At 44.5% G+C, this 27,500-nt stretch overlaps 1 protein-coding gene across 2 annotated transcripts in view; it reads right to left on the bottom strand.

The window, feature by feature from the left end:
• Nucleotides 1–27,500, bottom strand: part of si:dkey-34e4.1 (carboxyl-terminal PDZ ligand of neuronal nitric oxide synthase protein) — a 55,752-nt gene that overhangs the window by 13,629 nt on the left and 14,623 nt on the right. Inside the window, exons 1-8 of one of the 2 annotated variants that reach the window (XM_035527487.1) lie at nt 18,586–18,661; nt 16,039–16,131; nt 15,801–15,859; nt 13,603–13,711; nt 13,114–13,267; nt 12,685–12,827; nt 3,450–3,596; nt 2,792–2,957 (exon numbers count right to left, since the gene is read on the bottom strand). In XM_035527487.1, coding sequence (XP_035383380.1) covers nt 2,792–2,957; nt 3,450–3,596; nt 12,685–12,827; nt 13,114–13,267; nt 13,603–13,711; nt 15,801–15,859; nt 16,039–16,131; nt 18,586–18,642 — 928 coding nt within the window. In that variant the 5' untranslated portion in view covers nt 18,643–18,661. Of the gene's footprint in view, nt 1–2,791; nt 2,958–3,449; nt 3,597–12,684; nt 12,828–13,113; nt 13,268–13,602; nt 13,712–15,800; nt 15,860–16,038; nt 16,132–18,585; nt 18,662–27,500 lie in introns of those variants that run through there. The other variant, XM_027004263.2, reaches the window with a different exon arrangement.

Here is a 27,500-nt window from a genome sequence, read left to right as displayed (position 1 = left end):
CTGTCAGTAAGGAGAAAGTGATATACTTTCTGTATCTTCAAATAGACCTAACGGACTGGTGGGCTTGCTGTTTACTTAAACGATTTGGCTGTCCTGGCATACTGTATGCATATGAAATGAGTGACCCTACTGTATGCATACGAAATGAGTGACCCTACTGTATGCATACCAAATGAGTGACCCTACTGTATGCATATGAAATGAGTGACCCTACTGTATGCATACGAAATGAGTGACCCTACTGTATGCATACGAAATGAGTGACCCTACTGTATGCATACCAAATGAGTGACCCTACTGTATGCATACGAAATGAGTGACCCTACTGTATGCATACCAAATGAGTGACCCTACTGTATGCATACGAAATGAGTGACCCTACTGTATGCATATGAAATGAGTGACCCTACTGTATGCATACCAAATGAGTGACCCTACTGTATGCATACGAAATGAGTGACCCTACTGTATGCATACCAAATGAGTGACCCTACTGTATGCATATGAAATGAGTGACCCTACTGTATGCATACGAAATGAGTGACCCTACTGTATGCATACCAAATGAGTGACCCTACTGTATGCATATGAAATGAGTGACCCTACTGTATGCATATGAAATGAGTGACCCTACTGTATGCATACCAAATGAGTGACCCTACTGTATGCATACCAAATGAGTGACCCTACTGTATGCATATGAAATGAGTGACCCTACTGTATGCATACGAAATGAGTGACCCTACTGTATGCATACCAAATGAGTGACCCTACTGTATGCATATGAAATGAGTGACCCTACTGTATGCATACGAAATGAGTGACCCACGTTGTTGAACGGCTGTGGGACTCATGGAAAATATTCCATGAATTCCAAAAATAGGAAAATATTGTGTTCTTTCAAAAACACTACTTTTGTTTTGTCACTTGTAGGTACATTTGTGGGCTGTTGATCTGTATTTTGAAATCCATATGATGATTTACAGTCAAGCCCAAGTTTACCTGGCATTAACAAACTAGGGGGTGTAGAAGGAGTACCCTTTGTATGCACTGCACACCACTGATTTACACACACACACTGAATGGCGTGTGTGAGTGTGTGTGTATATATATTTGATTAGAGACACCTACCCCTTCATGATTTGAGCTTCCCTGTATAGAAATTAGATGTGAGCAAGTTTTCCATGGATCAGTTTCAGTATGAATCCACTACAGAACGGGGAAAATGGAGCGATCCAAATGTGGTTTTGACTGTGACACGCACCAGTGCCAGACTAGCCAGGGACAGTGTTTTATAAACTGCCGACCTTGTTTTCTTGTGCAACAGTGTTGCGTAAACAGAGAACATGACTGAGGAAAAACATCCAAAGGGGATCATAACCCGTCAACAAAAGGGGTCAGCGGAGGACGTCGTTGTGATGGACAGATGGTGCACAGTCAAACAAAAAAACTGCGAGAAGACATCCTGTCTGCAGGAGCCCCACAGAATCTTTTGAATACCTAGTGGAAAATGTGCATGTCTTAGAGCATAGACCTGCCACAATAGGGAACCAAGGAAATGTCTCTCACCAGGACCTTCTACGAGACTTTTAAACAGAAGATGCAGCTTTTAGTTTAGAAATTAACACAGAGAAGTGTGTATGATATTTGTAGAGTCCTTATGAATGACACCTTCAGAATCTGGCCCAAGTACCTACTGACATTAATGGCATTCGCTGGTTTCTCTCAGTGGAAAATGGATTTTGATCATAAATACATTGATGATGACTGGCAGGAAGCAATTATTTCAAAGAAACTTTATATACGTGCAATAACCTACGAGAATACCAGTATAAAACACATCATAAATTATACTTCATAATTCCTTCTGTCCAAAGCGAAATGAATGATACAAGGTTCAGTAAAGATTAAGGGTCTTTTTTCCAGAATGTGCTCAGCAAATACACTGCCATGAGAGGGAGACAGTTCTAGTCATGTGCAAATTCACTGCTTCTTGAAAGAATGTGTTTTTAAGGGATGGGTGACAGTTACAAACAGCCCAGGGCCAATACAGGAGTCCTACCATTAACAGAGAGATTAACAGCCAGTCTGGGTGAAACCATGCTGGGTTTGAAATGCTGTTGTTTCTTCGGATTGTAGTAGCTCTGAAGGACCAATGAATCGTTACGGGACTGAATGAGTGTTTTTGGCAAATTAGCACCTCACCACCCTTGATTGTCTCTCTGTCTGTCTATCCATTTATGATGCATTTATTTTTGTCTTCTCACCTGTGTCTCTGACGAAGATGTTAATGCTTGAGTTTAATGTGCTGTCTCTACATTATGTCCTGGGTGACTGGTCTTTGGAGTGGGCTGCCAGATGCCTGCTGATTCTTTACTGTCTCTTTACTGTTTATCTGATGTATGATAATTATGAAACACCCTGTTTGTTTTTGTTTGCATATTGTTCTTGTTTCATCCTGTTTCTTGTTCCTAAAAATAAATACAAGATAGTAAAATGTGTGTGTGTGTGTGCGCGTGTGCATATTTGTGTGCGTGCGCACATGTGTGTGTGTGTGTGTGCATGTGCATATGTGTGTGCATGTGCATATGTGTGTGTGTGCGTGTGTATATGTGTGTGCATGTGCATATGTGTGTGTTTGTGTGCGTGCATGTGTGTGCGTGCGTGTGTGTGTGTGCGCATGTGGGCGTGTGTGCGGGCATGTGTGTGTGTGTGTGCGTGTGTGTGTGTGTGTGTGTGTGCGGGCGTGTGTGCAGGCATGTGTGCGGGCGTGTGTCTGTCCTCTTCTTACAGTGTGCGGTGCTGTTGACTCTTGCCTCCAGCTCCCCGACGTGTTTCACGAGCAGCGCGACGTGCTGCAGCAGGTCTCGGTTCTGCAGCAGCAGCTGGTGAGACCGGGCCTGGGCCTCCATTCGAGCCGCGGTCTCTGCTGCCAGCTGATCCTGCAGGAGCTGCACCTGCGGCAGGGACACGATCACCTCCTTTACACAGACCAGTGATTTGATCCTCTTAAAATGGATTCTTATGATTTGATTCTCTTAAAATGGACTGCAGGAAATACACTTTTTCAATCAGAACAAAAAAACCCCACTTTTTATTGCATCCTAGTGGGTCATGACATTTGCATCTTTGTGTGTGTGTGTAATTGTGTGTGTAGAAAGCCCAGTTTCTGAATGTCTGGCAGGAGTGATTTCCGGTGCGCTCAAGACGGCGCAGACGCGCTGAGCGAGAAGATGGCTGAAGCGAAGTGGTGCACTGTGCCGAGGCTTCACTGAGCAGTCCTTCATTTTCGCTACCTGTTCCCAACGGCAGCGCACAACCGCCACGCTCTTGGATTTTAGAAAAGCAGCTCAGTGCAAAGTGAAAAAGAGCAGAAATGGAAGCAAGCAGTGTATATAATAAAACGCGCGTGGGAGAGAGAGAGGTGCACGGGGCCGCGTGTGCCATACCTGCGCCACGGCGACTTGGGCCTGCTGTTGTTGCTGGAGTAACTGTTGCTGGAGTAACTGCAGGTGGTGGTGAGCAGCCAATGGCGTGAGAGACGGAGAGCAGGGGCTTCTGGGAGATAGAGTGGGGAGAGAGACACTCTCCGAGTCCTACAACAGGCGGGGAATGGGAAGAGATGGTGGATCGATTGCTGTTACCAGCGGGTGGAATCAAGGTACATCACAGACCAGACTGCTGCTGCACATCTGAACACTTCCCAGAAAATGGGAAAAGTATCCCCGGAGCTGCAATGAGAGCATGATCCCTTAATTTGTTAAATAAATCAATCAATCGATCAAGCAAGCATGCAGTAATTTGCAGCCAAACTTAGTTTCATCGCCAGTGTTTCTACACTCCTTCTACATATCCCAGTGTTCCCCAGACACTGATTTGCTCAGCCATTGGCCCTCCTCCACTAACACACAGGCAGTAGAACCATATGTGAGTAGCCTCACCATGCATACGTCATATCCAAGCAATCAACGCGCCGAGGAAGCACAGTAGAAAAGATGCAAGCAGAACCAATCCCAAGATCACGAATTACTAACAGCTCTGGGCAAATTTGTCCAAAAGTGCATTCAAGTTAACTGATAAGTTAGTCTTATCTTAACACATTGCTGTATCCTGGCTTGAGATAGCTGTAACATTAGTAATGAATAGAGATATGAAAGAGAAGACCTCGTCAACAGCAATGTATAATTTGTTAAAAATTATATTACATTATTATTATAGTAAATTAATGAAATTAACTCCCCTCCCCTGCAGTTCCCATCACAGACTAAATCTAATCCAGAAAATTCTGGAAACACTGTATCCAGGTCCCATGAGAGTAATCGTGCTTCAACCATAACAAGTGGAGGTGTATTCACACGTTGGACAGCGTTTCTAACAAAACAAGAAACTAAACTAAACTCTCTAACAAAACTAAAGTTTGGTTTATTTAGAAGAAACTAGCAAAAGAAAAGGCTAGAGATCCAGCAAACCCCACGTTGACCAGACGGTGTGGTGTCTATGAAGGCGCACACAGCTGATGCCATGTTCCATGTTTGTCAGCATTCTGTTCACACACATGAACACAGATGAGTTTGTCTCAGCTTGTCGAGTTGGGCAGTCCGCTGAAGAGATAAGTCTGGAAACATGAAAACCTGCTAAGGAGGCACCGCCATCGCAGGGGCTGGAACTGGTTCCACCTTCATCCCAGACTATGGGGATGGGACATCACCAACGCAGGGGCTGGGTGGTGAATCCCAGCGCAAGCGCCCCTAAAGAGGTATATGGGAGTGGCCATGATGGAAAGCGCAGTTGTGTGCAGAATGACACATGGAAAATGCTCTTCTTGCAGCCTTTTGCTTTGTGTTTTCAGCCATGCAGTCATATTGTAGTGGAATGCAACATTTGGATGTTTTTATTTCCGAGACAGGGGCGATCATTTACTCTGACCACTGAAAGCTCCAAGCCTAACCAGCCATCTTGCTTTGCCACTTACCGGAAGTCGACAGCTAAATAGCAGTTCCACATAGCTCACCTTGTACAGCCCAAAACCCATGGCACCAGTAACGTCAAGGTCATGGGTTTGCCCCGCAGAGCACATGTACTGTCATACTGACTAATACATCAGTTAGTCTGGATACGTGTTTGTAAGAACTGCTGAAGAGGCAAACTGCTTGAGGAATAAGTGTTCCTACTTATGAATGGTCTGCCAGTGAATATGTTGCCATGATAGATGCCACTGAAAAGCTCCATACATGAGATGAGTCATTTGAAACAGGAAATGCTTTGTTAAATATTTGCTAGTCACAGTAAGAGGTAAGGGATCCAAACTCTCGCCCAACTAGAATAAACTGAACAGGTTGTGCTGCGCCTTCACATCACTGACATGATAAACAAGTTCTGGGTGTAGATAAACATTCGGTGTAGGACTGAGGTGGCAGTTTCCCGTTATTGTAGTTTCCCAGCCTTGCTCAGCTGGCCAAGGGCTTGAGAATATAGTGATGAGTTGAGTCTGGTGCTGGGGGAATACTGAGGCTTGCAGAGCACAGGGACCACGGAGATGGCACAGGGATCACAGGAATGGCACAGGAACCATGGAGCTGGCACAGGGATCACGGGGATGGCACAGGGACCACGGGGATGGCACAGGGACCACGGGGATGGCACAGGAACCATGGAGCTGGGACAGGGATCACGGGGATGGCACAGGGACCACGGGGATGGCACAGGAACCATGGAGCTGGGACAGGGATCACGGGGATGGCACAGGGATCACGGGGATGGTACAGGGACCACGGGGATGGCACAGGGATCATGGGGATGGCACAGGGATCATGGGGATGGCACAGGGATCATGGGGATGGCACAGGGATCATGGGGATGGCACAGGGACCCAATGAGGAACTACAAGGAACAACAGATTTGCACATGAATGAAGGAACAGCCATGAAGCTTTGTGTGTGAAGACATAACCAAGTGTTATGTTAACCACCTGTGATGACCCCTAGAACACATGAACAGTTTTTATGTCTAAAAAGAATAGGAAAAGATCTGATAATCTGATAAGACACCAAACTAGGATGTGTGGATTTTTACAGCAGTAAAAGTAAATTTAAAAAGTGGCTTACCAAAGTGATAACAGAACTAGGCCACATTGATTGTCTGTCACAGTACGGCCCCTCCCCCCGTCAAATGTCTCCGTGTAGAGGTGTGTGTTTGTCTGTATTGCCACGCCCTCTCGTGTCGTTCACCTGATGCTTGTTGTGTGTAATTGTCACGCGTGTATATACGTCTCGTGTCTTATCGTTGAGTTGTCGGTGTTTGAAGTCATAGCCTGCGTGCTACATCCTGTTAAGTGTCGAAATAAACGTCTGTGTCAACGTGCCTCGTTTAAGCATCCTGCTTAAACCCTGCAAACATCACATTGTCATTAAATGTTTGCGAGAACTAACGTAAGAATTGCAGTATGCATAGTTCTTGTGTAAAATGCTTTTGTTGGGCACTGTCTGTTTATTGTACAGTGTGGAACTGTTTAGACAACCATTTCACTGTGACTTATATTGTGTATGACTATGTATGTGACAAATAAACCAAACTTGATACCAAACTTGAAACTTGACTTATATGCCACATTAAGGTCTTGAAGAAATTTTTTATTGTCATTTTACTAAATACTTGTACAAGGAAGAGTTCTAGTTGACTTAAAAGCCACATGACATAATTTGATGCTGCTGTTATTTTTTGACAGAGCACAATAATATTGTATATTATATTTTTGAACATTTTGATTTGCCACTTTGTTTGAACAGTTCATGTAAGGCCCAAGGCAGTGAATGTACTTCCATCTTTAAACTGTTACAGCGCTAAACAGTCACAGATAAAGCAGCATTTGAAACAGGTGAAGAGCAAGCACAAGATGCAGAATAACAGAATAATATAAGTAGAAACCATCATGGAAAAATTGTCAACAGTTTCCATGCCACTGTAAAAACAAACAGCCATATAAGGACATCAAACAGCCAGGATCCTTTAAAACTCCTACTTCTGAGAAAGCGTATTAGTTTCTCTTCATGCTATTTAAACATGAGATTTCTCTCCCACGCACCTTTAAAGAGTTCATTAAAATCTCTCTCTCTCTCTCTCTCTCTCTCTCTCTCTCTCTCTCTCTCTCTCTCTCTCTCTCTCTCTCTCTCTCTCTCTCTCTCTCTCTCTCTCTCTCTCTCTCTCTCTCTCTCTCTCTCTCTCTCTCACACACACACACCAGGAGAAACTCATTTTCTCTGCTCAAGGATGAGGCTATAATAACTCACTGGGGACCGGCACATCACCTGCGTTTTTTCTCGCTTGTGTCTTGTAGTATAGGCTCGAGAAGCTAAATACCACATATCAAAACAATGCTCAAACACCCATCAGTCCATCACTGCTGGCCATGTGCTAGTGCAGACAACACGTGTTTACAAATCTGGGAAAAACTTGCTAATCATTCCGGAAGCAAAACCAGCACGACTACAGCTTAGCTCACCCACCCAGTGCAATTCAGGCTGTCCCATTTCAGCCCTCCCTTCTATTCCTCAGACTGGGCCTGTAATGAGGAACGAGCACAAACAGTTTTATGTTTCAGAGTTTATTCAAAACCTTGAAGCCTCTTAACAGCAAAGCAGTGCACTATTCAAAACAACAGACTTTCTCGTTTAAATCCACGCGAACTTAATAATGGACATTCAACATGTTTTAAAACAGTATAAATTCTTCAGGCCAGGATATCCTAGTGTTCAAGAGTTAGAGATGCTTTATTAACCACATCTCTCTACTTTCCCAAAGTGGGACCACTTACCCTGATGACTGTCTGCACTGTGACCTACGTTCTTGTGTGCTGAGGGATGATAGAAGAATGAAAGCATCAGTGTCCCAAAGATTACTGGTCTCACTGTGATTCATGATGAAAACGCCGGTCTCGTTGTGACTAATGATGAAAACGCCGGTCTCGCTGTGATTAATGATGAAAACACCGGTCTTGTTGTGACTAATGATGAAAACGCCGGTCTTGTTGTGACTAATGATGAAAACGCCGGTCTCACTGTGATTAATGATGAAAACACCAGTCTCGCTGTGACTAATGATGAAAACGCCGGTCTCGCTGTGATTAATGATGAAAACGCCGGTCTTGTTGTGACTAATGATGAAAACGCCGGTCTCGCTGTGACTAATGATGAAAACGCCGGTCTCGCTGTGATTAATGATGAAAACGCCGGTCTCGCTGTGACTAATGATGAAAACGCCGGTCTCGCTGTGATTAATGATGAAAACGCCGGTCTCGCTGTGATTAATGATGAAAACGCCGGTCTCGCTGTGATTAATGATGAAAACGCTGGTCTCGCTGTGACTAATGATGAAAACGCCGGTCTCGCTGTGATTAATGATGAAAACACCGGTCTCGCTGTGATTAATGATGAAAACACCGGTCTTGTTGTGACTAATGATGAAAACGCCGGTCTCGCTGTGATTAATGATGAAAACGCCGGTCTCGCTGTGATTAATGATGAAAACGCCGGTCTCGCTGTGATTAATGATGAAAACACCGGTCTCGTTGTGACTAATGATGAAAACGCCGGTCTCGCTGTGATTAATGATGAAAACACCGGTCTTGTTGTGACTAATGATGAAAACACCGGTCTCGTTGTGACTAATGATGAAAACACCGGTCTCACTGTGATTAATGATGAAAACACCAGTCTCGTTGTGACTAATGATGAAAACACCGGTCTCGCTGTGATTAATGATGAAAACGCCGGTCTCGCTGTGATTACTGCCCAGTGTCTTCCCACCTGTCCCAGCCCCTGTGACAGCAAACTTGGCCTCACCTCACCCAGTAACAAAGAGGCACACCAAAATAAAAAGAGGTATTCTAGTCGAAGCCATATAGCCCATTTAGCCCTGGCTCTTTCATGAGACTGGCATGTGAACTGCATCCTGATAAGACATTACCCACATGCACTTACAAGCGTCTCTGGGTAGTCACTTTAATGTCTTATTGCCATCTGGCATATAATATGCAAATCAGCTCATATGCATATACACAACAATCAACTGCTTATACATTTACTGTTTTCTGAATTTTCCTGCTATGCAAAAGAAGATTTCTGCATCAAATTTGAAATTTTGCATGGCATCATGCATTTCTTCAGACTTAGAGGAAGTCACCAGCTCTATCAGTTGATGTTAATGAGAAAACAACTGGCTAGACTAAATAATACAACAGTGACCCACAGCTGTAGCAAATGGCACTACAGTCCACAGATAACATTAGGCATGAGAATAGCCAATAAGCATTTAGTTTCACCCAGGGACCAATCAGGTACAGCCTCTGTGATTAGCCTTCTTGCAGTCATGGATCACATGCAATATGATGTGCTCTCAATGTGTAGAGATGTACACATTTACACTACCATGCATCTCAGAGCATCTCCTAAACTGGTCTGAGTGAACCTGTTTTAAACACATATTCTCACATTTACGGACATTAGCTGACACTTTTATCCAAAGCAACTTGTACAATAGTAGCAACTTGAACCAGCAACCTTCCAATTACAAGGCAAACACCTTAACCACTGAGCTACCACTGCCCCACAACGGTAATATTAGCCCCCAGTGAGCAAGCCAAGGGCCAACATCCTCCTTTGGCCGACAACGTTCACCACAATAATAACATTTTTAAGAGAAAAATAAATAAAAAATGCTATTAATATCTAGTTTCTAGAACTTTCTAGAGGTCCTAGTCTTGTCCTGATGGTGCGCATGTGTCCGAGACCCATCCCACAAGAGAACCTCCATCAAGGGCAATGGAGAAGTAGTTGGGTGGGGTGGAGGTGTGGTGGGATACAGCAGGGGGCATCAGGGGGTGGTGGGAGTAGCCACGGCAGCTGAGACGGGTGGAGGCTCAGTAACTATCTGGATAGTTATCCTGATACTCAAGATGCATGAAGTGACCAGGTGTCAATGGATACTGAGAATACTGATACTGAGCAGGTGTTCCATTACGAAGTCACGTGTATAAGGCGTCTTGCATATAAGAATTTAACATCGTAATGCAACACATTCTCAATTCGATAGCCAGCTCTGAGAAAAAGAGTTTTGATTTGCTAAAATGTATGAGTCAAAGTTCAAGGTCTTAGTACATGAACTACAACTGACAAAACCACTGGTCCCAGCCTGTGTCTCCAGTTCAAATGATCGAGAACCGCCACTGGGTAGAGGAACATCATGCTGTATTTAGGCACATGATATTTTCTTACTTTCAATAATGCAATCTAGAAACTTTAACAAAAAAGCACCAAACACTAAAGCCCATTTTAAACTAGACTCATCAGATCCTAATACTGTCACAAAAATTAATCCTATCTCAGGGTGAAAGTGTAACCTTTACAAACCACAGACACTCATCTCCTCTTTCATTTGCAACAGCTGACTGTGTCCACTAGAGGGAGCTGAAAGATTACTAAATCAGTTCCCTCCAGTTTAAAGCAACTCAAATGATAAAGCAGAGATGAAGTATGAGAAGTGTTGTCAGTCAAACAGACCAGCATTAAAGACAGACATTGTAAGATGAACAAAATGGGTGATGTCAGAACAGCATATTTCCAATGAGCCATGACTCAGTTGCTCTGAATGATGTGTGTGTGTGTGTGTGTGTGGGATTAACATTAAGCTTTCTCCGGCCCTTTCCTGCCTTTTGGCATGTCTAGTCTTCCCTCCACATTCTGTCTACAGAACTGCCCTACACAAGTCCCTGTTTAGCAAGCGGTGGCATCACAGCCAAACCCTCCTTTCCTCTCACTCGCTCTCTCTCTGACACCCCCCTTACTATCTGGTTTCTTTCTCTGTGACCCCCCCCCCCCCCATATCTCTCTGGAGTGGCAGCTCCCAGCCCAGTCCAGCACTGCATGGCTTGCCTCCAAAAGCCCGCAGAACATTCCGGGCTCCAGGATCAGGTAGCCTGGCTCCACAGCCAGCAATGTTCGGCTTCTTCCGTGACGTGTTGCTCTAGTCCATTCCTGTCCGGGGGACAACGAGAAGCCTCAACAAGGGCTTGTTCCCGCACCATGATGGTCTCGTCTGGCGGAGGTGCGTGTGATCCACTAGAAGGGGCTCTTTCCCTGCTGTGAGGTCATGTGGAAACCCTACAGCTCACACATGACTGCCACCAGCAGGACCACTAGGTCACCTGTCAGAACTGGTGGTGTGTGTGTGTGTGTTTTGGGGTTATTAGTTGCATGTCAGATGCAAACCACGATGTTATGCTGCAGATGTCATGCGAGTGATAGGCAGTACCCAGAAGTGGCTGCGATCCGGAAGCTGCCCCTGGGCCCGGGTCACCCGTGCTGGTTTCGAGGCTCAAGGGCCTTATTTCAGGACTGCTGGGTCCGTTCTGTTTTCTCCTTCTGCCGGGACCTGCCTCCCACTCCTGTTCATGGGGCGCCAGGTGCAGGCTGTCCGTCTTTGACGCGACCTTCATCCTGATTGGTTGCCTCAACTTGTCCCAGCATTTAAGACCAGCATGCATAGGACTGGAGAGGGAGCTTTTATCTCTTGCTTTGTTGTATTTCGTTTTGGCTTTAGACCTTAAGAATTTGTTACTGTGATTTCCATTTGTGACTGTATTGTTTCAACCATGCCTTTGTATTACATTTATAATTACTGACCCCTGGTTGGATCTGGTTGGCGTTGCATATATCTTTTGTCTAGTCATAGTTGTGAAATAAGGAGTTGATGCCATTTCTTCTGCTTCCTGGGGTTTTGTTCTGTTTATATGTTTAGGCAGTCAGAGTAGGTTATTCTGTTATCTGCTTGTTTTTAGTTCTAGTTATTGTTTATTTTAGCCACACAAACTCCTGAAGCTCACAACCTCTACAAATAAATCAGTCCATAATTTAACCTGCCCATTTTCACAGTCTTTCCTTGCTGTAAACTGTTTCCAAGGCCAGGCCACAACAGGACAGCTGCAAGAGTTCGCTGCCATGGGCCGTAGAGCCCGAACACCACTGTTGAGCCAGCGGTTGCCTCTCAGGAGAGGAGCATGCTCAACTGCTTCGCTCTGCTCGAGCAGGTCTGGAAGCCTGGCTGTCTGTGGCAAGGTCAGGAAAAGAAGCCTCCAGCTGCACGGAGCTCCCGTAGCGCACGAGCGCCTGCGCAAATCTTGGTGGGAGTCCACGACGCTCCAAACTCCCATGGCTCCAAGGAAACTGCGAGCACAAGCCCAGTTCAACTGAAGTCAGACCCGAAGTTCATAAATGTCACTCCATTGTGAGGCAAAGCAGCGTGCTTGTTTATATGCTTAAGGGAAAGAAAGCTTCATGGACAGAGAAAGGTAGCCTGAGGGGGGAAAAGCTACCACTGAAGCAAAGGGTTATGCGATATAGCAGCCTTGTCTTTAACTTGGCTGGTATGAAGTGTAACTGACAAGATTTTTGGGTACAATGTCATGGAACTTGTCACCATATATCTCTTAACCCTGGTAATTAAAACATACAGGATTTGGCAGATGCTCTTAGCCACAGCATGCGTGCTTGCTGGGAATCGAACCCATGAACTTGGTGTTGTCAGCACCACCCGCCGTAACTGCTCAGCTACAGGTGCCAAACACGCACTCGCTCCTGCGCCAGTGCACAACCTATACATAACCTGTAATAAATGATTAATAGGTACCCTCACCTGGGTGTGCGCTGGCTTGACCATGCTGAGTTGTGACAGGCTCTGAAGGATGGCATTCATGGCCTGCTCACACACACTAGCTGAGCGTGACCCCGCCCCCTTATCTGTGACATCATCCTGCCCAGCTCCAGGCAGCTGGCAGCCTATGAGGAGCAGTAAAGCATGAGGACTAATTTGATCTACAGAAGAACCAAGGCATGAAAAACACCTATTGGAAGATCAATGAACATGATTTATTTGCACGTTTGTACTTCTGACAAAGGTTATAAAACCTCGTCGCACTTAGCCGTGCAAAAAGAAAACTCGTGCTAAAAATACTTTTTGCATTTGTATCAAAGTATGGCCAGACACAGTGGCCCCGATGCGGTAAAAGGGCACAGGCAAGCGGCGGGACGAGGCGGGACGAGGCGGGACATGCTCCATGCTCACCTTCACTAGCATCCTCCTGGTCTGACTCTTGGTTCACGCGGGCCACGGGTCCCTCGTGCTTGCCCTCGGCGCTCCGCCCGGCGTGTTGCAGGCTCGACTTGTGGCACACCTCGAAGGCCTGGCCCACTGTCCGCACTATACGCATGGCCTGGCTCTGAAAACACATCGGCACGCTCATTTGCCACACCAGGCTACGGTCCGGCCCCGCAGTGCTACCGACCGCTACAAGCCTGGGCTCGCATCGCTGCGGCCGCTGCAGACATAACAGCTATGCGAATGCAGCTCTGTGAATGAACGCTCATAACTTAATAGAGAGAGGAAGAATGCAAAGGAGAGAGAGGAAGATGCACTGAAATGTAAAACAAAACAAAACAACGGATGATTCAGATGGACGGTGGAAACAAAAGGGAACGCAACCGGTCCCGAGGTATTAGAGTCGGAAAGTCAGAGATGAGCCGACATCTTTGGGAGTTTAGGAAGCCAATCTACCTTCTTTTTGGACTTGAAGACGTTGCATCTGAAGGTGTTGCTGGATCCATCTCTGGCAATGTAGCTGAAAATCTTCAGATCCTGAGAGTCATGGGACACATAAAAGATCCTGTAGAGCAAGAGAGGGAGCGCGAAAAGATAGGGGTGCCGTGAGCAAGCAAGAATGTGAAGACTGTTTTGTGCCAAAGGCATTATGGGTCTTTGAAAATATTTGTTCAAAGATCAAAACGTGCTCATTTAATAATACACATAGATTTTTTGCAAGTGCCAGCTAAACCTCTTAGCTGTGTTTTTAAATGAACAAATGGTAAGAGCATAAAAGTACAATAACTACATTCAGGCTCTCTGCCTGCCTGGTTCCTGCACTCTAAGGCCATTTTTACGTACAAATACCCCAGAAAGCATAGTGGCTACATTGATCCTTGGTATTTCAAGTAGCATATCCCCATTTGGCAGAGGACTGACGATTGAAATGCTCTCTTCAGCACACTAATAGGCCCATAAATGTCTACACATTACTCTCTGTCTTCCTGCTCAATGCAATTACTTTCTGTTCAGGCTTCAAGCGAGCATACTAAAGATGGTGCATTGCGGCTAGGTGTCCACTTATTGTACAGAACCATAGATTCACTGTATATTTGTATCCTATAAGTAAAATATGGAGTCCCTCAAGGCTGTGTGCTTGGACCGCTCCTTTTCACACTATACATATTACTAAATATGCCAGTAGTTTCCACTGCTATGCTGATGACACACAATTGTATATATCAGATAATTCAAACAACCAACTTCCATTTAACAGGACTGAGGACTGACAAAAATACATAAAAGCGTGGATTTCAACTAACATCCTCTTACTAAGCTCAGACAAAACTTGGAACAACAGCAAAAAACCTTGGTATCACAATCAGTCCTGACCTGTTTGATGTGCATATTGATAAAATTACTAAGATATTGGTACTATTGCTAAGCCTTCTTTCATCTTCAAAATATTGCAATATGCACATCTGTACATGATGCCGGGCCCACATTTATTATGTCAACATTGGACTGCTGTAATACCCTGCTAGCTGGATGTTCTAGTACAAATCGAAACCAGCTTTCAGTTAGTGCAGAACGTCGCATCTAGGGTGCTTACGAGAACGAGAGAGGGAGAATTATGGTAAACTGAGACGTTGGTGCTGTCATTCCGCTGCTCTTTCAGAGTGTTAATGTTGGATCAGAGGGCTTCTCAGCTCTCAGGGAGCCCTCATAGCTGTACTGCCTTCTGAATCTCCCTTTTTGATGTTATGCTAAGATGTTATAGCTCGTCCTGCTAGAGTCTCTGACGCACTCTATTAATCATATATAACTGTCCAGTGCATTCCAAGCAGTGCTAACCATCTCAGTGGTTTTGCTTCTCTGCCTGCCGTGTCTCTTCTGACGCTGATACAAGCTCCACCCTGAAGGAGAGTTCCTGCTTGTCTGTCCTCCACACCTGTCGGACCACCATGGACCCTCCAGCTGTACCTATCTGAGTCAACTGCATGTTCCACCTACTCTCCTGAAGAGATCAAAAACTGCTCATGGGTGCCATGGAGTTTAGTTATTTACTATGTGCACCTAGAATAGAACTACTGAATAATCTGATTATCTCTATCAAATATTTGTTAGTCATTTCTTAAGGCTATTTTTAAAGGCCTGGACCTGGATTCTCTGTATATATGATTTCTGTAAAGCCAATTTGTAACAATATGTGGTATAAAAAATGTTATAAATCAAAATTTGAAATGAATTATAGATTTCATAGTGGTATTCCATATATGAAAATACCAAATCCTTACAATTAATATACCACAAACATATATTACCTTTAATGACTTATTCATAATTCAACCTGATATTCATTTAGCTGTTTTTGACACTGACTTGCATCTCAGTCTGATGTCTTTCTCATGTTTGTTTGGTACACCTACATCCCCCCCAGCAATTTTAGGTGCATTGAAAAAGCCCCAACACTGAGATGTACATGCGCTCAACACCTAGATGAAAAACAAAATATATATTTGTTAACAAAGACATTTTAGTGGCGCTTCACATTTGCTTGTCTTTAGAATCATGGGTAAGGCAGCAATGTCGGCTTTGGACAAGTATAGCCTTCTAACATTAGACTGATGCATAACTAATAGAGAGCTGAAGTTGAACAGGAAGTGACTCACCTGTAGATGGGGTCCTGCATCACCAGCATTTTACTTTCATCCCATGTCCACTCTTTCCTCTGTGAACAAAACATTTTTGGTCCTTCAATTGCAATATGTCAGCAATGACCTCATACACTGTTACCGAGAAACGAGCCAAGGCTGTCATCATGGGTTAGGGTTAGGGCGCTGGGATCCATTGCTTCTTTATTTTACAGTAGGCCCATGAAAAGGTAGGTCAAAAGGTCAAATGTCACACCTTCTGCTTCTTGCGCAGGATCACTTTCATGCCGTCCACCGAGACCACGATGCTGACCTTCTTCTTCTTAACACTCTTGGCCTTGAACTCATACTACAGGACAAAATAGGATAGTGGAACAAGGCAATTAAATAAAAAACATAATCAATAAATAAATTACGTTTTTCACTTTATCAATATGGAAAAGCCCTCCGACTCTTAACTGCCTAAATTTCCTACTTGTTGGAGGACAGACTGTACCACCGTAGAAGTCACTGAGATTTAGCTAACGCTGTAGTTTCTCTGTTGTGTCGCGGCCAAAAAGTGGCCCAGTTCTGGGTGGAAACTCCAGGTTTTAGTGACAATCTAAAATCCAGAGCAGCATATAATCGTTCTAAACGGATTGGACTGGGTCGAAGTGGACTGGGTCGGTTCAGATCGGCCGAACAACAGTGAACATAATCAGACGGTTTATGCAACTTCATCAGCAACAAAATGTTTTAGAGCTATTTCACAGCACTGTGGTAAATGCAGGTAATGACTGTGTCAGCTATATTACAGAATGATCTATTACAGCCTCTCCACTGAGCTGGGCCCCAGGAACTTAGTGTTTTATCACGCTAGACTAAACAGATGCAGGTGGGACTGAGGCTTGTCATTTCTTACAAATCTCAGTGGATCGATGTCCAGTGAGCACGGCAGATCCAAGTGTTTCGGGATCTTGAAGTGCCGTTGGCATCTGGGATTCAGTTTAAGTACGGTCATAGCCTAGCTCCAATTACCATCCCTACAAATGTCATACAGATGCTTTGGATATTATCTGGGACAAGTTTAAATTGATGCCACGCAATATGAAGAAACCAGTAGGGAAGTGAAATGATCATTTTGCTAGCACACATCAATCTTGCACTCATTTTTGGCTTTACATGGGTGAGTGTGATGAGTTTATTGCTCACACCTGTGCATAAGTTACCACTGTATACTCACTCTCTCTCTCTCTCTCTCTCTCTCTCTCTCTCTCTCTCTCTCTCTCTCTCTCTCTCTCGCTCTCTCTCTCTCTCCTAACTCACTTAGCCGAACAATTAGTGCTGTTTAACAAAATCACAGGTCTGTATTACACCTAGTTCATGTGGATCAACTCCAGTCATTTAAGCAGTTATTCATAAATGGTGTTCAGACACTGCAAGGCTTTGCGTGGGATCTTGAGCATTTCAGTGAGCAGACCTCAGCGTTTCCAGGATCTCAGTGTCCCCGCACACCTATATGAAAGATTTCACCCTGTGATGTCTGGGCATAAGAGTCTCTGTACAGCCACCAAATTCATCCTGCAGATGAATCTTTTGCTACTGGAATACTAAGGGCATTCATCACTGAAGTCAATGCCCTGGCCTGAACTGAGCTGCTCTCTCTCGTTTGGAAGCGCACAGCACTGATTTGGTGCACAATGCTGGTCTGTCTTTTATAAGCTGTGAGAGAGGGGGAGACAGAGAGAGAGAGAGAGAGAGAGAGAGAGAGAGAATGTGTGTGAGAGAGAGAGAGACCGTGTGTGTGTGTGTGAGAGAGAGAGAGAATGTGTGTGAGAGAGAGAGAGACCGTGTGTGTGTGAGAGAGAGAGAGAGAGAGAGAGAGAGAGAATGTGTGTGAGAGAGAGAGAGAGAGAGAGAGAGAATGTGTGTGAGAGAGAGAGAGACCGTGTGTGTGTGTGAGAGAGAGAGAGAGAGAATGTGTGTGAGAGAGAGAGAGAGAGAGAATGTGTGTGAGAGAGAGAGAGAGACCGTGTGTGTGTGTGTGAGAGAGAGAGAGAGAGAGAGAGAGAGAATGTGTGTGAGAGAGAGAGAGAGACCGTGTGTGTGTGAGAGAGAGAGAGAGAGAGAGAGAGCGTGTGTGTGTGTGAGAGAGAGAGAGAGAGAGAGAGAGCGTGTGTGTGTGTGTGAGAGAGAGAGAGAGAGAGAGAGAGAGAGCGTGTGTGTGTGTGAGAGAGAGAGAGAGAGAGAGAGAGCGTGTGTGAGAGAGAGAGAGAGAGAGAGCGTGTGAGAGAGAGAGAGAGCGTGTGTGTGAGAGAGAGAGAGAGAGAGAGAGAGAGAGAGAGAGAATGTGTGTGAGAGAGAGAGAGAGAGAGAGACCGTGTGTCTGTGTGTGTGTGAGAGAGAGAGAGAGAGAGAGAGAGAGAGAGAGAGAGAGAGAGAGAGAGAGAGAGAGAGGCAGAGTTAATAGCATACAAGGTATATGCAAGCTTGTGTGTGTGTGTATGTGGGTGTGTGTGTGTGTGTGGCTTGTGTTACCAAGTCAGTGTAGTTTCAGAAATGTCATTCAAGCATTTCAGTTACTGTCATTACCGCACTGCATTTAAAATAATTCTTCCCTTCCTTCCTTCAGTGCTTTCATTTTCCTCCCTTCACCATTTCACCAAAAGTCTTTTCTCTAAAGTTTGTTTGGTTTCTCTAAAACTTAACATGGACTTTATATATACATTCAACATAACGTTTTATGTGAAAATCCTTTTTTATATATTCCGCATATTATTCACTTGGCTACACAGAGGAAAGGCAAACTAAAGGTCAGGCACACCTGGGACCCAGCAAAAGACATGTGACCGTAATTAGGGATAATCCCATGTGTCCACATGATGCCGGGACGTTCATCTCCCGCACCGGTAATCCAGAAACCGCAGGCTTGAGTTTTTTTACCCTTATATGATCCTGTAAATATGCTTCTTCTACGATCTCTCTTAACCCAGCGTGCTGCAGCGTCCAACCTTGGCCAGAGTGAAACGCTGCGCGCGGAGCTTTGCGAATGAGGCCACCAATCCTTTTATCCTTTTTTTAAACCGCAAGGTCCTTTGTATTCTAGACCCTGCCCCGGTCTGGGGAAACAGCACCTACTGCAAACACTCCATCCTTAAGGACTCCAGCACACAGGAGGACTGCTACTAGACAGTGACTATTCATGCTATTGCTGTTACACTCTTATGCTGCTAGTTGCGATGGTTTACACGGCAAATGCATTATGCAATTATTGCTTACTGTTCATGTGCAATCTGCACTGTCGGTTCACATACAACTGCACACCAACTTACTTTTTCTCTGACTTGTATAGTTACAGTATTTCTTGCACGTACTGCACTGAGCTTGTCTAGCTGCACTAGGTCTAGGCTTGTAAATAACGCTTTCATTTGGTTTTCTGTACTTGTACCATGTCTAGTGATGTGCACATGGCCCCTTGTTTTGTCTCGTATGTTGCACCTACCTGTACATGGATGGAATACTAACACTGTTGATGACACAATGCATTAGTTTGCATTATAATATGGGAAAGAGCTGCTATTAAGGGGACCCTTATCACATATGCGCTCACGAAAAAGACGTGCAGACACACACAAATACACGTGCCCATCAGTCTTTAAAGTTTATGTTGAATGAGGTGATTAAGTTATTAAGTTGCTATGGCAACTTTTTTTTCTGCAAAAACAAAATGTAAATGTTTTTTTTTTATTACTATTATTTTACAAACACTACTTTTTGTTTTGTTTTTTTGTTTTTTCAACTGAAAAGAAAAATCATTTGTTTCGGGTTATCAAGGTTAAGGTTAGCCTTAACTTTAGGGCGAGGTAGTCACATGTACGCACTAAGTGGCATGTTTAAGCCCTACATCCTGACAAGGTCTAAACGCAAAGGTGTGTGTGAGGATACACTGTCTTTTGCAACATGATCTCTTGCTGCTGAATTTATGAGCCAGTCTAGTGTGCGGAAGCATAAAGAATTCTGATAATGAATAATGCTTGTTTGTACATTTTATCTGAAACGGATACAGACTAAACCACTGCCACCTGGAACTACTGCAAAAACAAAGCAATTGATAACACTGGCCTGATATGTTTTTAAGAAAGCAGCTGGCTTTAAAGTTGAAGCTGGCTGGAATTCTTGAGGCCACAATAAGAACCACCATGGGAAGATGGAAGAAGAAGACTGGTCTCCTTAACATCTACCATGATGGAGCTTTGCGCACAGAACGTCTGCTTTTAAAAAGTTTCCACTATGCTGAACCTTTCCTTGTGCAAGTTAATGTTTTGCCCAGGATGTTGTGTTCCAGATCTGCACAGAAAACATTAGTTTCACTTTTTAAAAGACGAGTCAGTACAGCAGCATGGTGCAATAGGTCCTGATGGTGAGGCTACAGACCGGCAAGGCAAAGCGTCAAAGCCACGGTGCAATTTGCCTTTCCTGGGTACTCCAATACGCAACAGTTCCAGTCAGGCAGAAGCCCCGCCCATTGTTCTGTGTCCAGCCAATGATCTGAAATATTGTGCCTACCTGATCTGGTATATTTTGTTAAATATATATTTGTGAAAAAACTCAAAGAGACAGCATTATATATACATTTTAAATAGCTGTCTACTGTATCTCACTGGGGTATTTAATGCATAATAGGTTCAGCTCTTTTTTTTTTGGTCAGCTGGATTACTTCTGTGTTAGCCAGCGTGACCAGTGTGTGGAGCGTTCATCTTTTCTTTGTGTTGATCCGCCTGTGTTTACAAGCAGTTTAGTTCGGCACAAGCACGTCAGGTGCACGACTGAAATAAAACAGTGACAACAGCGAACCCATCGATGTTTCTCTGGTACAGCGCACACTCGGCGCAGAATAAGTGCTCCAGGACTTCGCTTCCTCTCCCTGTGGGAGTAGAACTGGAGATGTGAGAGAGGATAAGGGTAGCAGGTCGTTTCCCACGCCACCCACGTGGGGTAAAGGTACATGTTTATTCCTTGTGCCTAAATGGCCAAAGCCAATGCCCACCGTGTTGGGCCACTCGGTCCGCGGCCATAGTCGGGCCCGTTCGTTCATGCCCGCTAAGGGATTAGCGTTCCAACATGACGTCCTTCACATGACGTGCCACGACTTTGTGTCCAAACCACATCCGAAAAGGGTATGTGCAGGTGGAAGCGGAGTTCTGGCAGGGTGACGCTCATTCCCAAGGGTCGCTCGGATGTCGTGACTCACTGCTGGGAAGGGCAGCGGCCAGGAATGAAGCCATGGTGAAGGTTAACAAAGGGCACGTTTGTTCTCCAACGGAGAACGTCAGGTTGGCAGGATCACTACGGCTATCCTTTGCCACGGGGGAGAGAAAGACGTCACGTGGCCTCCAAGGCAAAAACTGTGTCCTGCTGATTAGATACCACAAGAACACTGTGTTGACATTAATGAAGACAATTTGATGGATTCTTTTTCTGATTTTATAGTAATTATTCTTATTTATAAGGCTTCTGCAAATGCTTTATTTAAAGAGATCTAGGATCCAAGAGGAGAATGTTTATGACAAACATTAAAATTTCAGTGTAATGTTCATTGTAATCATTTCTATTTAATAGGATGTATCAGCTCCTATCTGGAATAGGGAAACGACAGACACTATCCAAATCTTCTCATGCTTCAGTGACTCATTTACTAGAAGTAATTTGGGTTTATTAAGGATGCAGTTCAGGTATGTATGTTCTCAGCGAAAACAGCAGGGACAACCCCAACTGTCAGTGTTATTTTGCACACACAAAACATGAATCTATGGCAAAAACACTCGATTAAAAAGGTGAAAAGTTTATAGCTTGCTCTTTTTAACAGGTCCACCAGTGCAAACACATGGAAATAAGTAAGGTTAATGAACTTTTTTATAAACATGCATAAAAGTATTCATTTTCTGTATGTAAAATAAATGGTCACACACACACACACAGAGTGACCCTCTATGTACTCAGAAAGGTCAATACACACTGATAGCATTTCCCGGGACAGCTTCCACAAATAAACAAGAAGCAAGTCAAGGCATGAGAGGCTACAGCTAAAGCTGCAGTGTTATAAAGAACCAGAACCTCAGAACCAGACAGAAGCAGAACTTCACCATTAGACATTTTTCACACCACTCTTTTACATCAAGTTACATTAAGATGCATTATGTGTAACAAACTGGGATGGACAGAGAAACTTGTTTTTACCAAAACGAGACCACAAAGCCCAGCTCTTACAACAGCCCAAAGTGTTGGTAACGATGGACAGAAAAGCTGGACAGACTTCTTCATTAAAGAAGCTGATAATCTCCCCCTTGTGTCTCTCTGTCTCCGTCTCTCTCTCTCTGTGTCTGTCTCTTTGTCTCTCTCTCTGTCTTTCATTCCTGCATCTCTCTCTTTCTCTCTATCTCTCTCTCTCGTTTAGCTTTTAAGTTCATTTTAACCAAACATATTGGTGTATGTGTTTGCATGCCTGTTGGCCTCTCCTGCACACTCACACACAAATAGTCAAGGAAAAAACACTAGATGATAAACACCACCAACATGGTTTACATTTACCTTATCCAAAGCTTGTGCACACTGAATGTTCGACATTCCGTGTCTCTTAAGGGGTGTGTCAGGGAGTCCGTTTTATTAACACAGAGGGGACTCTGTGGGAGTTCCTGGGCCCCTCATGAAAAAAAAAAAATTTGACTTTTAAATGAGCAGTGCCCTACAAAGTCAGTGTGACCCTACACCATCACTCCGGAAAGGAGCGCCTGGAAAGAAGGCTGGAAGTTTCTCTTTCAGAAAAGTTCTGTCGCTTTGCTTCTCTGTTTCATGCATTGGTTAGCTGCAAACTTTACACCAAAGCTCAATACAAATTGCAGGAAAACAGGAGGGAGCAAAGTGAAGACCTTTGCCGTCAGGGCAACAAACCCCTCTTATCTCTAACAGCCGGTGAAGGGATGCCACGCTGGCTACTCTGTGATGTGTTAGTTCCACCATATCACCAGGCCCACAAGATCAACAACAATGAGGTTTTTTTTTTAACAGATGCCTGGTGTTCTTCCGTTTACCTGTGTCCGTGCACATGCACTGGCACTGGGAAACATTGACATATAAAGCAGCTGCTATACTCCCTTTTTCTCCTTCAGGGTTTCATTTTCAGACAGTGGGAACATGAGGGATAAGTGCTGTTTATGCTGGTGGTTTCTATGACGATGACCTTGAACCAGTATGGGACACACAGTGTGTATTAGGTGCCCGTCTGCCCGAGTGGGATTTCTGCTCAACTTCAATAAAAATAGAGGCTGACACATGCCCTTCCAACAGTGCACCTTGGGGTGTGTGCATGTGTGCGTGTGTCCGTATGTGTGTGTGTGTGTGTGAGAGAGAGAGAGAGAGAGAGAGAGCACCTTTGCTGTTGAACCTCTGCCCTGGCATTGCTAAACCGCAGCTTTACACACAAAACGGCAGAACAAAAATTTCTACTTAAGCATCATTGTCACACATGCGTTGCAACTAACAAAAAGTGTCTCGTGGGCACCTTCATCTCCACAGAATCCGGTGGCTCATATCAGAAATGTTCAAATTGGCTTTCAAAGCATCACGGTTATGGCGCTAGACGTTTACTGCAATCTTTCTCGCTAACAGTCATCATCGGCTTGGGAAAGCAAGGTCACGGGTAAAACCGTGGTCACAGTTAAAACCGAGGTCATAGGTAAAATCGTGGTCACAGGTAAAACCGTGGTCACAGGTAAAACCTAGGTCACAGGTAAAACCGAGGTCACAGTTAAAACCGAGGTCATAGGTAAAATCGTGGTCACAGGTAAAACCGTGGTCACAGGTAAAACCTAGGTCACAGTTAAAACCGAGGTCACAGTTAAAACCGAGGTCATAGGTCAAACCGTGGTCACAGGTAAAACCGTGGTCACAGTTAAAACCGAGGTCATAGGTAAAACCGTGGTCACAGGTAAAACCTAGGTCACAGTTAAAACCGAGGTCACAGGTAAAACCGTGGTCACAGTTAAAACCTAGGTCACAGGTAAAACCGTGGTCACAGGTAAAACCGAGGTCACAGTTAAAACCGAGGTCATAGGTAAAACCGAGGTCACAGGTAAAACCGAGGTCACAGGTAAAGTAGGTAACTGCCATTTGCTTCTCTGAGCTATTTAACATCATGCCTATTTAGTTGCAAAATGGCTGGCTGTAAAATGTTTTTCTCTCTCAGTGATGTGGATATCACTTACTGTCAAAGACAGCAATTTCTTTTAGCAACATTAGTGTGGGAGTGGGCGAGGCCGGCTGGTCTGTGCTGGTCACCCTACGAGTCCCAGCGCCACGCCTGTCTCACACGGATATCTCTGTGATGTAGTCGCTTTTTGCAGCCGCACTCCATGGTGTCCGCTTACTCTTCATCCCAAGCACTTTTGTGCCGCTCTCTCCACAATAGCACGCGGTGCTCTTCTTTTACCTCGGTTTCTTTTCTTCTTCTCTCTCTCTCTCTCTCTCTCTCTCTCTCTCTCTCTCTCTCTCTCTCTCTACCAAACTCAACTCTTTTGGAACGAAACCTTTTCGGATGCCACCATTTCAAATCCCAGACCTCCGTCCAAAACATGCACTGCAGTTAACCCGCGAACTCATTAACATTCAGTGAGTCCAGCTGAAGTCAGTCATTAAACGGAAGCGTCTTACCTTCTCAGAAGGGCTCTTTTCCACAGAGGAAAGAAAAAGTCAAATGCATGGTGGACATGCCAGATCCAAGCACACAGCGTTAAGACAGCCTGTTACTAGCAGAGTGTCGACAGTTTTATGTGTGCTATAAAACATGCGGAAATTATACCTCTACCCTGAAATAACAACAAATGCAATTCTTAAATGTGACCTAGATGAGATCTAAAGCAAATCAAGTGATTGTTGTTGTAAAGCATTTCTCACTAGTAGTTCAAACACCATGATGTCGCCCGTGTACATGAGCCTTTATCTTATACACTCTCTTCACTTGACAGGGATGCTGAAGGTTAAATCAGGACGAGGCTGACCGAGCTGCTGGTGGTCTGGCGTGGACAGGACCTCCCTGAGGTGCAGGGCAACCACAAACACTGACCTTAGCGCTCCGGCATGGCCCACGGCTTGAGCGTTGTGTGTTTTCCAGTTCTCTGTGTGTGTCTGCATTTGTGTTGGCTGTGCTTCCAGTTTGTGCACTACACTGAGTACATCCTCTTTGTTTCTGTGTAGCACAACTCTAAACAGATCACACAGGAGACTTGCACCTGCTCGTGAAAGTTTATTGTCCCTGTAGTTCATTCGTCCCTTTATCTATAAATGTTTTAATATAGTGACCTCCTATATTAATACCTTTAACTGCCCATTTTAGAATATTAGTGCATCTAACATCTTTGAGGTTCACTTGGTTGATTCTATGACCTTAAAATATGCTGCTGAAAATAATAAATGCTGAGTTAGAATCAAAACTTAACGGCTTGTTTATAGTTCAAGGTCAGACTGCCACAGAATGCACACAAACCATTCACTGAATTAATTATGATACCATACTAAAACGGCCAGTGGGTTTAGACTTATTTTTCTTTTAAACACCAAGTGACCTGAAAACAAATTAAAAATGTATCCCTGGAGAAACTAGCACTCATAATGCAGGCTGTTATGCTTGACTAAATTGCTGGTTTCAAAAATCAAAACAAGGGGTGAGTAATATGAAATAAAACTTACATTACATATTTTACTGAGTTTAATTGTCATTCTTAATGAAAAAAAGACAGAAAGCATTAAAGTCTGGTATTCTCCCAAAACATAAGACTAAAGTAACGTGCTGTTCTGGCTGGTTTTGGCCGGTGTAACAGATTAAGGGATCTTGACAGCTTGATCACAGGGACTTTTATGATTCTGTCCAGTTTAAACTAAAGTGGTGGGTTCATTATCTGTTCTGTTAATATACTGAGCTACCTAAACCTCAGATGGAAATTTTCCACCATTGTACTTGAGCATTAAAACCCCATGAAACATCTCTTATATGAAGAGACCTGTTGTTATTTGTTAATTGCATGTTAACAGTTTGTTAATGATTTGCTATTTCATTTGTTGAAACTTCAGAGCTTGCTGCTCTTGACTTTTCCAAGCCATTTAGGTTGGGGGTTGAAGCAGTAGGAGATGGAGCAGTGTTTTAGGTTGGTGGTTGAGGTAGTGGGAGATGGAGCAGTGTTTTAGGTTGGAGGCTGAAGCATTAGGAGAAGGAGCAGTGTTTCAGGTTGGCAGTTGAAGCAGTAGGAGATGGAGCAGTGTTTTAGGTTGGAGGCTGAAGCAGTGGGAGATGGAGCAGTGTTTTAGGTTGGAGGCTGAAGCAGTGGGAGCTGGAGTAGTGTTTTAGGTTGGAGGCTGAAGCATTAGGAGAAGGAGCAGTGTTTCAGGTTGGCAGTTGAAGCAGTAGGAGATGGAGCAGTGTTTTAGGTTGGAGGCTGAAGCAGTGGGAGATGGAGCAGTGTTTTAGGTTGGTGGTTGAGGTAGTGGGAGATGGAGCAGTGTTTTAGGTTGGAGGCTGAAGCATTAGGAGAAGGAGCAGTGTTTCAGGTTGGCAGTTGAAGCAATAGGAGTTGGAGCAGTGTTTTAGGTTGGCGGCTAAAGCAGTAGGAGAAGGAGCAGTGTTTTAGGTTGGCGGTTGAAGCAGTAGGAGATGGAGCAGTGTTTTAGGTTGGCGGTTGAAGCAGTAGGAGATGGAACAGTGTTTTAGGTTGGCGGTTGAAGCAGTAGGAGATGGAGCAGTGTTTTAGGTTGGCGGTTGAAGCAGTAGGAGATGGAGCAGTGTTTTAGGTTGGCGGTTGAAGCAGTAGGAGATGGAGTATTGTTTTAGATTGGAGGCTGAAGCAGTGGGAGATGGTGTATTGTTTTAGGTTGGAGGCTGAAGCAGTGGGAGATGGAGTAGTGTTTTAGGTTGGAGGCTGCAGGAGTGGGAGATGGAGTAGTGTTTTAGGTTGGAGGCTGAAGCATTAGGAGATGGAGCAGTGTTTTAGGTTGGCGGTTGAAGCAGTAGGAGATGGAGCAGTGTTTTAGGTTGGCGGTTGAAGCAGTAGGAGATGGAGCAGTGTTTTAGGTTGGCGGTTGAAGCAGTAGGAGATGGAGCAGTGTTTTAAGTTGGCGGTTGAAGCAGTAGGAGATGGAGCAGTGTTTTAGGTTGGTGGTTGAAGCAGTGGGAAATGGAGCAGTGTTTTAGGTTGGAGGCTGAAGCAGTGGGAAATGGAGTAGTGCTTTAGGTTGGAGGCTGAAGCAGTAGGAGATGGAGCAGTGTTTTAGGTTGGCGGTTGAAGCAGTAGGAGATGGAGCAGTGTTTTAGGTTGGTGGTTGAAGTAGTGGGAAATGGAGCAGTGTTTTAGGTTGGAGGCTGAAGCAGTAGGAGATGGAGCAGTGTTTTAGGTTGGCGGTTGAAGCAGTAGGAGATGGAGCAGTGTTTTAGGTTGGTGGTTGAAGCAGTAGGAGATGGAGCAGTGTTTTAGGTTGGTGGTTGAAGTAGTGGGAAATGGAGCAGTGTTTTAGGTTGGAGGCTGAAGCAGTGGGAAATGGAGAAGTGCTTTAGGTTGGAGGCTGAAGCAGTAGGAGATGGAGCAGTGTTTTAGGTTGGTGGTTGAAGTAGTGGGAAATGGAGCAGTGTTTTAGGTTGGAGGCTGAAGCAGTGGGAGATGGAGTAGTGCTTTAGGTTGGAGGCTGAAGCAGTGGGAA

This window comes from Electrophorus electricus, chromosome 6, assembly GCF_013358815.1.
Source record: "Electrophorus electricus isolate fEleEle1 chromosome 6, fEleEle1.pri, whole genome shotgun sequence".
NCBI classification, from domain to species: domain Eukaryota; kingdom Metazoa; phylum Chordata; class Actinopteri; order Gymnotiformes; family Gymnotidae; genus Electrophorus; species Electrophorus electricus.
This window is presented reverse-complemented; position numbering and strand designations above follow the sequence as displayed.